General features: G+C 46.1%; 2 protein-coding genes across 2 annotated transcripts; one reads left to right on the top strand and one right to left on the bottom strand.

Annotated features, from left to right (window-relative positions):
* On the top strand, positions 857–1,978 carry LOC107646613. The gene has a single exon (XM_016350789.1). The coding sequence runs from the start codon at positions 857–859 to the stop codon at positions 1,976–1,978; it is 1,122 nt and encodes a 373-aa protein (XP_016206275.1).
* On the bottom strand, positions 9,975–11,377 carry LOC107648053. The gene is made up of 2 exons (XM_021103900.1): positions 10,444–11,377; positions 9,975–10,338 (listed from the first exon to the last, which is right to left on the bottom strand). Exon 1 carries the CDS (start codon positions 10,937–10,939, stop codon positions 10,472–10,474), a length of 468 nt encoding a protein of 155 aa, XP_020959559.1. The 5' UTR covers positions 10,940–11,377; the 3' UTR covers positions 9,975–10,338; positions 10,444–10,471.

Consider the following 13,146-nt stretch of genomic DNA (forward strand, 5'->3'; position numbering starts at 1 on the left):
AGCATCCCTGAACAGTGGGCCAGACCGCCTTCAGGCCCACCCAACACAATATATAAGGGGAGAGGTCAACACTCCCCCCAAGGTACACATCATCTTACCTTATTTGGCTACCAACTCGTACGGACACTGACTTGCTCGTCGGAGTGTTCTTGCAGGTGGCCACCCCCTCCCCGCTCCGCACGCTTCTTCTGACGTCATCGACACCTGAACCCTCGCTCCACGTCAACCCGGGGTCTCATCCGTTTCCCCGTGCCGAAGCACCCGACCTATCCAGGACCCGAAGTCCCCAGGTAACGAACACTGGCGCCATCTGTGGGGACCCTGTAGACATGGAGCGACACCCCACGTCAGAGGAGCTTCGCGAAGGTGGCGGGGCTCGCCTGAGCCGGGCGAGTTCGACGTCCCATACCGCCGAACACCCCCGCTCCTCCGTTCAGCCCGACCAACAAATTTACACCAAGACCTCTGAAAGGCGTCCTTTCGGAGGAACAGGAGCCGATAGCGCCAAGATTATGCAAGAATTGATACACATAGTACAAAACCTAGAGCGAGAACTAGCAGCGAGAAGCCAACCCCACGGAGACGCCAGTCGCTCCCGTGGCGAAGCCAGCCGATCTCACACGCGAACCCGCTCTCCCCTCCGAAGACGCGAAAGTCGGGAAGGGAGTCCAACGAAGCGTGATAAGACATACACGCAAGCGACCTCCCGACCCAACAGGACAAGTCCGAAGGGCGAGGGGAATCCCAGAGGGGGAAAGCCAAGAGACGGCAAGAACCCATCATCATGGGATCCACCCCTTTTCATCCCTCAATCCTCAAGGTCTGGCTCCCGAAGAATTTCGATAAGCCAACGGACATGAGATATGACAGGACCAAAGACCCTCAGGAACACCTCACCGCTTTTGAGGCAAGAATGAATTTGGAAGGGGTAGGCGACGCAGTGAGATGCCGGGCATTCCCTGTAACGCTAGCCGGCCCAGCGATCCGGTGGTTTAACGCCCTCCCGCAAGAGTCCATCACGACTTTCGCAGATGTCTCCCAAAGCTTCCTGGCCCGATTCACAACACGCATAGCTAAGGCGAAACACCCGATCAACCTGCTAGGGGTTACCCAGAAACCTGGGGAACCGACCAGGAAGTTCCTGGACAGGTTCAATGACGAATGCTTGGAAATCGACGGCCTCACAGACTCAGTCGCCAGCCTCTACCTAACAAACGGCTTGCTAAATGAGGATTTTAGGAAACACCTCACGACCAAGCCTGTGTGGACCATGCAGGAAATTCAAAGCGTGGCCAAGGAATACATCAATGACGAGGAAGTGAGTCAGGTCGTAGCAGCCAACAAACAGTCGCCCCCTAACCCACCACTTCGGCAGACCCCCCAGGTCGACAGATATAAGGAGTCCCCCAGGGACGGAACTTCAACCAAACAGCACAAGCAACCTCCACGAGTGGGAAGGTTCACAAACTACACTCCACTTACGGCGCCCATAGTAGAAGTCTACCAACAAATTGCAGACAAAGGAATCCTATCCAGACCTAGACCCTTGAAAGAGAGAACGGGAGGCAACAAAAACCTTTATTGCGACTACCACAAGGGGTTTGGTCACAAAAGACAAGACTGCTTCGACCTCAGGGATGCCTTGGAACAAGCCATCAGAGAAGGAAAACTGAGCGAATTCTCCCAGCTCATCAGGGAGCCGTGGAGGCGGAAAAGAGAGCGCTCCGAGCAAGATCGGAGCCGAGCTGTGAAGCCAAGGCAAGAGCCCCCAGGGGATGCCACTAACCCCCCAACTTTTGTGGTCAACATTGTAGTCGGACGATACAGTCCCCCAAGTCCAAGTCGGCAACAAGAAGGGACACCCGGGTACTCTCCATATCAACAGATGGCCTCGCCACCAACAAAAAGCACCCCACAATATCCTTTGGCCCAGAGGATAAATGGTTCAATGATCTCCCTGAAAACCCCCCAATGGTAGTTACAGCTATGGTCGGGACAGGGCTGGTTAGGCGCATCCTCGTCGATACGGGAGCCGACTCTAATATCCTATTCAGAAATGTCTTCGACGCCATGGGACTCAAGGAATCCGACCTCAAAAACCACCAACACGGGGTCATGGGACTAGGTGACAACTATATCAAACCCGACGGGACGATCTCTCTCCCAATCAGCCTGGGAACTGGTGACACCAGGAAATCGGTTATGGCAGACTTCGTAGTCCTTAGAGACTCCACTGCTTATAACATCATCCTAGGGAGGAAAACTATCAATGAATTCTCAGCTGTGATATGCACCAAGTTCCTAATAATGAAGTTCGTAACGGATAAGGGAACAGTCGGTTCCATAAGGGGAGACCTAGAGACGGCAGTCGCCTGCGACAGCGCCAGTCTCTCCTTGAGAAAAGAATCTAAGAAGGCAGCTGGCGTATTCCTGGCAGATCTGGATGTCAGGGTGGAAGACAAACCAAGACCTGAACCGGAAGGGGACATGGAAAAGTTCCAAATAGGGAAGTCGGCAGATCAATTCACTTTCATAAACAGGAACCTACCCCATGAACTCAAGGGCCCCCTCATAGAAATCATAAGGGCAAACAGCAACCTCTTCGCATGGACCCCATCAGACATGCCGGGATTAGATCCCGAGGTCATGTCTCACCGGCTAGCCATAAAACCCGGGGTCAAACCGGTAGCCCAGCGGCAAAGGAAGATGTCGCAAGAAAGAGCAGAAGAAGTCGCCAAGCAAACAGCAGGACTGCTTGAAGCAGGGTTCATCAAGGAACTCGAATATTCAACGTGGCTGTCCAATGTTGTCCTAGTAAAAAAGGCCAGTGGAAAATGGAGGATGTGCGTCGACTACTCCGACCTGAACAAAGCATGTCCAAAAGACTCATTTCCCCTCCCAAACATCGACACCCTAGTTAACTCGGCAGTGGGGTACCGCTTCCTCAGTTTCATGGATGCCTATTCCGGCTACAACCAAATCCCGATGCATCGACCTGACGAAGACAAAACGGCATTCATAACACCTGGGGGCACCTATTGCTACAAGGTAATGCCCTTCGGACTGAAGAACACCGAAGCCACCTACCAAAGGCTAATGAGCAAATTCTTCCATGACCTCATCAGCAAAACGGTGGAGGTGTACGTTGACGACATCCTGGTAAAAATCGCAGAGCCGAGGAAATTAATAGACGACCTCCAGGCTGTCTTCAAAGCACTAAGAAAATTCAACATGAGACTTAACCTGCTTAAATGCGTATTTGCCATGGAAGCAGGGAAATTCCTGGGGTTCATGATCACACAGAGAGGGGTAGAAGCCAACCCAGATAAGTGCGAATCCGTCCTCAAAATGGCAAGCCCAGGATGCATCAAAGATGTGCAGCGACTCACCGGGAAACTCACGGCACTATCTCGGTTCCTCGGGGCCTCAGCTGAAAGGGCCATCCCATTCTTCAACCTAATGAAGAAAGGGATCACCTTTGAATGGACCCCGGAATGTGAAGAAGCGTTCGGCCATTTCAATAGGATACTCTCGGAACCTCCCATACTCAGCAAACCCAGAGAGGGCGAACCCCTATACCTGTACCTGGCCGTGACAGCGCAAGCAATGGCGGCAGTCCTAGTTCGGGAGGAGGACAAGACCCAACGGCCAATATACTTCATCAGTAAAATACTTCAAGGAGTAGAGATGAGGTACACCAAGTTGAAAAAGTTAGCCTACGCCCTACTAATCTCATCCAGAAGGCTGAAACAATACTTCCAAGGGCACACAGTCATTTTGAGAACCGACCAAGCCATCCGACAAGTTCTCCAGAAAATTGACCTGGCGGGGAGAATGATGACATGGGCAATAGAGCTGTCCCAATATGATTTTCGATACGAGCCAAGACAAGCAATCAAAGCCCAAGCTATGGCAGACTTCCTTGTAGAAGTCACAGGGGAAACTCCCGACACACCGAACACACGGTGGAAACTCCACATCGACGGAGCATCCAACCAACCGTTCGGAGGTGTCAGGATCATCCTCGAAAACTCGACAGGAATAGTCTACGAGCAATCCATCAAGTTCGAGTTTCCGATCTCCAATAACCAGGCCGAATACGAAGCACTGATAGGAGGATTGATACTAGCCAAAGAAGTCGGAGCATCAAAAGTTGAAATCAACAACGACTCCCAAGTTGTCACTTCCCAAGTAAATGGAAACTACCAAGCCAGGGACGCGCTACTACAAAAATACCTAGAAAAGGTAAAAGAACTATGCAAAAACTTCAAAGAAGTCACAATCCAGCACGTCCCAAGAGAGAGAAACGCCCGAGCCGACCTCCTTCCAAGCTCGCGAGCACCAAACCCGGAACAGGGAACAGATCTCTAATCCAAGGGCTGACGACAGAACCTGCAATCGCCATGTGCACAACCCAGGCACCAAATCCACCCTCATGGATGGACCCCATCTCCCGATATTTGGAGCATGCGGAAACACCCCTAGATGAAAAAGAAGCACAAGCTATTAAGAGGGAAGCCCCCAAATATACAATCATACAAGGACAGCTGTACAAACAAGGACTTCACCAGCCCCTACTCAAATGCCTGCACCCTGACCAGACGGACTATATCTTAAGAGAATTCCACGAAGGATGCTGTGGCCACCACATCGGGGGGAGATCCTTAGCAAAAAAGGTTATCCGCGCAGGATACTACTGGCCTACAATGATGTCGGACGCCCAAGAGTTTGTAAAAAAATGTAAAAAATGTCAAGAAAATGCCAACTTCCATAAAGCGCCTCCCGAGGAGCTCAGTCTAATGATGGCCCCCCGACCTTTCCCAATGGGGAGTCAACCTCTTAGGGCCATTCCCACCAGGGCCGGGGCAAGTGAAGTACTTAATAGTGGCCATAGATTATTACACCAAATGGGTAGAAGCAGAGACACTAGCCAGCATATCCACAGCAAATTGTCAAAAATTCTTCTGGAGACAAGTCATCGCGAGGTTCGGGATCCCGGAGTCCGTCATATCGGATAACGGAACACATTTCACCGACAAAAAGTTCAAAGAATTCCTCTCAGGACTCGGAATCAAGCAAAAGTTTTCCTCCGTCAAACACCCTCAAAGCAACGGGCAAGTGGAAGCAGCCAACAAAGTCATCCTAAAAGGGCTGAAGAAACGACTCGAAGGGAAAAAAGGCACATGGGCAGACGAGTTAGCATCAGTCTTATGGTTCTACAGAACCTCCCCCCATTCGTCTACCGGCGAAACCCCCTTCCGACTCACATACAGGGTCGACGCAGTCATCCCAGTCGAAATAGGGGAGCCGAGCCCGAGGCTACTCTTAGGAGGAGGAAGCGAAGCAGTTGAGAAGGACCTAATCGATGAAACAAGGCAAATGGCGCACCTAACAAAGGCAGCAATCAAGCAAAGGATAGCCCTAAGATACAACGGCAGAGTCATAAAAAGGAACCTCGGGGAAGGCGACCTGGTCTTGCGACGAAACGACATAGGACCTCCGACCCCAGGAGAAGGCAAATTGGCTGCGAATTGGGAAGGACCCTACAGGGTAAAGGAAGTCCTCGGCAAAGGCGCATACAAGCTAGAAAAACTAGATGGGAAGGAGGTCCCGAGAACATGGAACATGGTAAACCTAAAAAGGTTCTACTCATAAGGGAAGTGACGGAGCGATCCGACAACACGACCACATCCGCCTTAACCCCCTTAAGTTTTACTCTCCCATCTTACACATATGTACATATTTCATCTTTATTATGTTTTAAAGTTCCGCATGTATATACACAATGAACTTTGTTTTTGCAAGATTTTCGAAGCAGCATAATGTCAATAAACGAACGGTCGACCTAACGAAAGCTCGGGACTGATCACCCCGACAACCAAAGGGACCCGAGTTTAAAAACCAGCAATAGGGCAAAATATATATATATATATAGAGAGAGAGAGAGAGGGAGAGAGAGAGAGAGAGAGAAAAATAGTCAAGAGAAAAGCCACGACGGCCTAGATAAACGAAAACAACAAACAAAAAGCAAGGCCGCGACGGCCCGAGCAAGCGAGAAAGCGTTAACGAAACCAAATTCATAAAAATGAAAATGTTCATTACAAGCAAAGGCGCCTATACAGGCCCAGACACCAAAAACATAAATTACAAAGCAAGAAACAGGAGAAACCACCACCTCAAGGCTTCAAGAGATCGACAATCTTCCCGCCCTCAACAGTCTTGAGGGCACCCACCTAAGTAAGATCAAGATCGGGAGCAAGCACAACCACCTGAAGCTTAATCCCCTCTTCGGTCAGCTTCACGGCCTCCCGAGCCCCCTGTGCAAGCTCCCTATTCTTCTTTTTCAAAACGGCCATCTCCTTGCGGGCGGCCTCCGCCGAGCTCTCCGCCAACCTAAGTTTTCCCTCCAACTCCTCCACTCTTTTCTTAGCCTCGACAGTCTTACCACGAGAAGTGTTCAAATCATTCATCAAAGCAATATCCCGCTCCATCAACCTATTCGCTTCCTCAGCATACTCTTTTGGCTTCTCTTCCAACTCAGATAACTTCGCCTTCAAAGACTCCTCCCGAGATCTGGAATCCGTCAAATCTTTCTGAGAATCCTGAAGTTTCACCTCCATAGCATGGTAATTTTCTAAGACAGGCTCCACTTTCTTGGCAATAGCAGCTGCTCGGAGAAGGCTGCGATAAATTCACCTCGCTTGCCCGGAGAGGTCGGCTTCATGGAAATACTCTTCCGTGCCAGGGAGTAGCTGAGACTCAATAAAACCCCCAGCATCGAAGTTCTTCTCCATGACCGAAAGCGCCTTCCCGGAATCCCGCTTCCTCTTCTTAGAGTTGTCGGCAACTTACAAGTCATCATCATCAAAACCCAAATTGTCATTGAGAACCACCTCTGCCTCCACACTTGGTTTCTTCGGAGGGTTCACGACAGAACCTCTACCCTCCCCGGCAATCTCATGCTCCTGACTAGCCGAAGGGGTCGCCGACGAGTCCCCACCACCCTCTTCACTCCTATGAAGAAGACTCATCAAATCAGCCAATGGCTTCTTCCCGCCAGCCATGGAAACTGGAAAAAAGAAAGGAGAGAGGAGGTATGAGCAACAAAGAGACAAGGGGACAAAAAATAAAATAAAGAACTTACCAACATAAGACCAACCGGCCTCCCGATCCCCCATAACCATACGAGGGTTAAGGTTCCTCTCCCCAAAAATCGCCAACAAGATATCAGAAATGTTACGATCCTCCGGACTCAACCAATCATAAGAAATCTTTCAGATAATCAGATCCCACTCCAAAACTCCAATAAGTCGGGATCCGTCTATCACCCTCGGCAGTCAACCAGAAAGCCTGATGACCTTCGACGGGCCTAACTTTGAAAAACGTAAACTTGAAGCCATGATAGGAATCCTCAAAAAGGCCAAAGATCCTACGACCTTGTTGAGCCCTAAAAGACATGTACCCCTTTTTTGCCTTCTGACGCGAAGGGTTTGTAAGAAGAAAGAGATAGAGAAAAATATTCACAGAAGTCGGTAGCTCCAGATATTCGTAAACCATCTTGAAACATCGGATGGCAGCCCAGCTGTTTGGATGCAGTTGCGAGGGAGCAACGTCACAGCGGTTTAACAAACCCATGACAAAGGGGGAGAAGGGTAGGCGAACCCCCAAAGTAGTGAACATGGGCTCATATACCCACATCCAATCAGCGACTCGGGGAGCCACCAAATTCTTCTTGCAAACGCGCTCCCGAGTAGCCGGGACATAAACCTGGTAAAGCGCCTCCTCGGGACCACCACCGCATAAGAGCCCCGCCTGGCGCAATTTTTGGAGACCCTCCTTCGTAACTTGGGAAGGAGTGTCCCTTACATCAGAAGACACCCAAGCATAATGGTCCACGAAGTCGGTTAGCGGTTGCTGAGCCGGATTCGGTTGAATGGGACGATCGGCCATACCTACAGCGGGGGCACCACTTAGTTAGAACGGGAGGTCGGGAACCCGCAAAGAACAAGCAAACTAAAAAAGTTCCTCAAGTCATCCCTTTCAACCAATCCAGCACTAACCCAGAACTTAAAAATAAAACCCCCAGAAAAATCCAGTGGCTCCCCCTCTAAAAGAGAAAGAAAACAAGAACAAAACCCAAGCATGCACACAGGAAACACATAAAATCAAAGAAGGCAACCAAAAAGGAGAAGAAAACCGTAAAAACAACGTAAGAAATGCAAAAACCTGGAAAGTAGTGGGCAGCAAAGAGGAATCCAAGCAAGAGAACTAGGAACAGCAGAAAGAAAAGCAAGAAGCAGCAGCAGCGCAAGGAAGCAGAAGAGAGAAAATAAGACTCAGGAGGGTTCGCAAAGCAAAAATAGGGAGAGAAATGTAACCGTCGAAGGAAGAGCGCCAAAAGGCAGGGGCATATCTGTCCTTTCACAAACTTTGAAATGATGGGGCATTTAATGCCCCGCACGGAAGCCAAGGAGACAGTGCCAATGATGAGGCTTTTACGCGTGCAAAACACAAAACGCCACCAAGCGAACTCCCGAGGAGAACGAAAACGCCCTTACTCGGCGAGTAGCGTAAACGCGCCTAACCACGAGGAGAAGAACACACTCCCTCTCGGTGAGTAATGCAAACGCCCCTAGCCACGAGCTCCAAAATCTCAAGGCCAGCACGTTAGGGCACTGTTACGGACCGCAATAAGACCGGTCCATCTACTCGCCGGTCGGAGCAACACCCAGACCGACCCAAACCAACACTAAGGGAAGCCAACGGGTCGGCTCTTGGGTACCCGACCCGAGCAACGAACGGCCATGTTACCTGTGCGGCCCAAAACCCACCTGGCTAAAACGGTCGGGTCGGAGTCATCGGATCGGGACCCAAATCCCCGACCCGACGAGTAGGGTGACCAACACCCCCCCCCCACGTGAGCAGGAATAGCGCAAGCATCCCTGAACAGTGAGCCAGACCGCCTTCAGGCCCACCCAACACAGTATATAAGGGGAGAGGTCAGCACTCCCCCCAAGATATACATCATCTTACCTTATTTGGCTACCAACTCGTACGGACACTGACTTGCTTGTCGGAGTGTCCTTGCAGGTGGCCACCCCCTCCCCGCTCCGCACGCTTCTTCTGACGTCATCGACACCTGAACCCTCGCTCCACGTCACCCCGGAGTCTCACCCGTTTCCCCGTGCCGAAGCACCCGACCTATCCAGGACCCGAAGTCCCCAGGTAACGATTGAAAATTTGTTGGTTGCAGTGGTGCCAAATCCACCAAAGCTCAGTAAAGAAAATGAAGTTCGTCTTCACTAATCTTGACCGAAGGTAGTTGAATGTGATTGTTGGTCCGTTATCTCCAAGATAGTTCATATACTTCGAACCCTATCACACTCCAAAAAACAATAAAAAATTGATTCCACATTACAGTGCGGACACTGGTTTGATACAGCCAAACTACGCCGATAACGGAAAGATGCTGTGGGCAAGGCTTCCAGGATAGAAAGCCAAACAAAAACTTTGATATTTTTTTGGGAGTTTAAAACGCTACAACCAATTTCAATTAACATTATTATCCCAATAAAACTTCTTTTGCAAGAACCCAATTATAACCATCTTTAGTCGACGGGACCCAACATCAATCAGATTGAGCCCAATATCAAGAATTAGATTTTTGATGTCACGAGATAAAAAAAGTGACCAAATTATCTGTTAGACAGAATTAATACAAGTATTCTCAAGAGATTAGTCACTAAAAAAAATTCTCAAGAGATCATGCCAAATTGATTGATTAAGAGAACTTATACAGCATGAAAAATCTTTTTTCAAATGATCAAGAATAGAGACAATGTTACACCAACAATTTGATGCATTCTTAAGGATTTTATTATAGAGGTTGATATACCGACTTTAATAAATTATTTCTTTAGGGTTGCGTTTAAATTTGTTTGATCCTTGAAAAAAAAAAAAAACAGGATTTCTTTGTTCTGAATCTTATTTGTCCAAACACATTATGTTAGTGTACACAGTTCCTCTCTCTCTGGGTTGGGGCATTGTTCCTTCTTCTAAGAATGGACATTAATCTAGTTATTTTGAAAACTGGCCCAGAAAGGAACATCACAGATCATGGTAAATAATACTTACCCATGGCATTTCCTTCACAGTAAGGAAACAAATAAATAACACAATAATTTTGATTCATTTGTTTCTTCTCCGCCCTAATATTACAGATAGTTCCATGGTATGCATGCTTGTCTCTCCATTTCATCTTCACACACACAAACAAACACGCCGCTAGCTTTGCTAATATATCCAAATGAAACTTGAATTTCCCCAATAACATAAATAAGAAAAAAAAGTGAAACTAAATCATTAAATCTTATACATGTGAAAGGGAATTGTAGTGTATAACCGAAACAGAATAATAATAATAATAATGAAGAAGAAGCATGTTTGTTTGTGTTGTTTGATTGAAGATGGATCACCATCCCAAGGATCTGTGGCTGCGCTCCCTGTAGAGAGGATCCATGTGATCCATGCGCTGCAACCTCATCTGCCTGTAGAATTGAGCAATGAACTCATCAGCCTTAGCATCAATCATCGAATCACCATCCTCAAGAGAAACAGCAACCACATTGTCCTGCTTGATCTCGCCGTCGTCGTCGCCCTGCACCATCTCGTTCAGCGCCTGGTTGGAAGAATAGCGGCTGCTGCTGGACGGAGACGGCGAATAGGAGGAGTCGTCGGCGAAGAAGTCTGTGTTGTTGCTTCTGGACGGAATCTTGAGGGTACCGTCACCATCAAAAGGAGATTGGCTGAGGCTGCTAAGGGATCTGGTGGAGCCTCCAAGCTTCTTCCTCTTAATTCTTGAGAGAGCGCCCTTAATGGAGAGCATCCTCTTTCGACGCGGAGTGCCACTGCCGTCCTTCGCCTCAAGATTTGCTTCCATTATCGATTAGTTTCCAAGACACAGATGGGATGGTGATCGCCCCCTGCAGAGGCAGGGGAGAATGGATATTAAGGCACACCTAAAATGTTGCAACAAATTAACTTTATATTGTTATTACTATTAAAATAGAATGCGACAACAAAGCATGCACTGCTTTAATTTCGTGTAACTAAGATAGGTTAGTATTTAATCACCGCCAAGAAATATATTACAATATACAATATGGTATGAAATTCAAATAGTGGATTGGATGGAGTAGGTGCCTAAGCTTGTAGGCAAAATATAATGAATATAATGTATGTATGGATGTGAGAGGGCGGTTTTGGAGGCGAACAATTTGGAACACACTGAATGAATTGGGATTCTTTGTTACTGCTTTCTGTTGCTTGCATTCGCTTAATTTCAACCGCTCTTCTTTTCGGCACTTAAAAAAAGGAATTCTGTTTCCAATAACCACTCACTTTAAGTATTTCTTTTCCCCAGAATGTTGTTAGTTTAGATGTATTATTATTTATTCACGAACCTCTTGCTTGTATTTAGGGTTCTTTATACTTCGATGACAACCCATGATCTTCAAAAATGTTACTTACACACAAAAGAACCGTCACCAAATCTTTTACTATATATATATATATATAAATTTATTTTCTATTTTCAATTTATATTTAAATATGTATTATGCAACATCAACATTTGTGAAATTATATGCGTTAATATAGTTTCGTTTAAATTCATTTTAAACTTTATATAAGATGAGAAAATTTAATTGGTTCTGCATTAAAATAAAATCGTTTTTCTAAAGTGAAACCGATTTTATTTCATTAATCATTTATTTTGCAAGATAAAATTTTGAACAACTTTTTTTAAAATGTTGGATAACCAACATTCTCTCTTGCCAGCTTTTTAATAAACCATCCAAATTTATAACAAAATGCTTATTTATTTAATAAAACGCTGATTCATTTAATAAAACACTTATTTGCCTTTTAATTATGGTGAAAACTTAGGTGAGGTCGACTTCACATGAAATTGATATCTGGGAGTCGTTAGATGAAAATTTAGTCAAATCAATCAAATTATTTAACAGCCCTTAGGTATCAACTTCACGTAAAGTCGACTGCACCTGAATTTTCACCTTCAATTATACCTATTTACATGCCACTCCTCCTCTCTGTTGTGTTCATCCATTGATCATCACTCTTCAGCATTGTACACCTCCCTACCGCCGTCTCTCCTTCTGTTTGCGACTGCAATGACCATGAGCCTCGCGTGAATCATTACTCCCCAGCAGCATCTTTCCCTGCTAGGAGTTGTTCATCATTGTACGCATTGACGGTTCGTTTGTTTGTTCGTGGCAAAGCTTGCGACGGCATGAGCATCAACGGTGGAATAATGTCTATTCTTCTTCTTGTGGATGTTTAGTGGAAAAGAAAAACCTAAAAGTATTGGAAAATAATTTTTAAAATTTAACAAAAAGAAACATCCAAAATCATTGAAAAAAAAAATTTAAAATCAAACAAAAAAAATATTCAAAACTTAATAAAAAGAAACATCTAAAATTATTGAAAAAGAATATCTAAGACTTAACAAAAAGACATCGAAAACAATTAAAAACAAACATCGATATCTGAAAACCTAACAAAAAGAAAATATATTCAAAATCATTGAAAGAGAATACTCAGATGAGGATTCGGACCGATGATAAAGCTAAGGATGCGGAGGGAATAGAGTAGCAGATACGACAATGATGGAGAGGAATGTACGGAGGTTGTGGCAACGGCATCGTTCCGGTGCGGCTTGATGAGCAACCTAGAATTCTAAAGTAGTGTGGTGGAGTTGTTGGATGTGTCAATGGTTGCGGTAGGAAACTGAATGAGGAGGATTGAGATTGTTTATGTGAAAAATTTAGGTCATTCTCTTCGTCATTAAAGAATGATCATAGAATATGATACTTACAAATTAAATTAATATTTTGTATGATAAAAAATAAATATGAGTTCATTAAAATTTAGAATACAGAGTGTGGTGGGGATGTGTCAATGGTTGCGGTAGGAAACTGAATGAGGAGGATTGAGATTGTTTATGTGAAAAATTTAGGTCATTCTCTTCTCTCTTCGTGAATGATCATAGAATATGATACTTACAAATTAAATTAATATTTTGTATGATAAAAAATAAATATGAGTTCATTAAAATTTAGAATACAT

Source organism: Arachis ipaensis, chromosome B06, assembly GCF_000816755.2.
Source record: "Arachis ipaensis cultivar K30076 chromosome B06, Araip1.1, whole genome shotgun sequence".
Taxonomy (NCBI): Eukaryota; Viridiplantae; Streptophyta; class Magnoliopsida; order Fabales; family Fabaceae; genus Arachis; species Arachis ipaensis.

Coding starts and splice junctions, on each gene's coding strand:
- LOC107646613 (XM_016350789.1), top strand. CDS start 857: ATGAGATATGACAGGACCAAAGACCCTCAGGAACACCTCACCGCTTTT.
- LOC107648053 (XM_021103900.1), bottom strand. CDS start 10,939: ATGGAAGCAAATCTTGAGGCGAAGGACGGCAGTGGCACTCCGCGTCGA.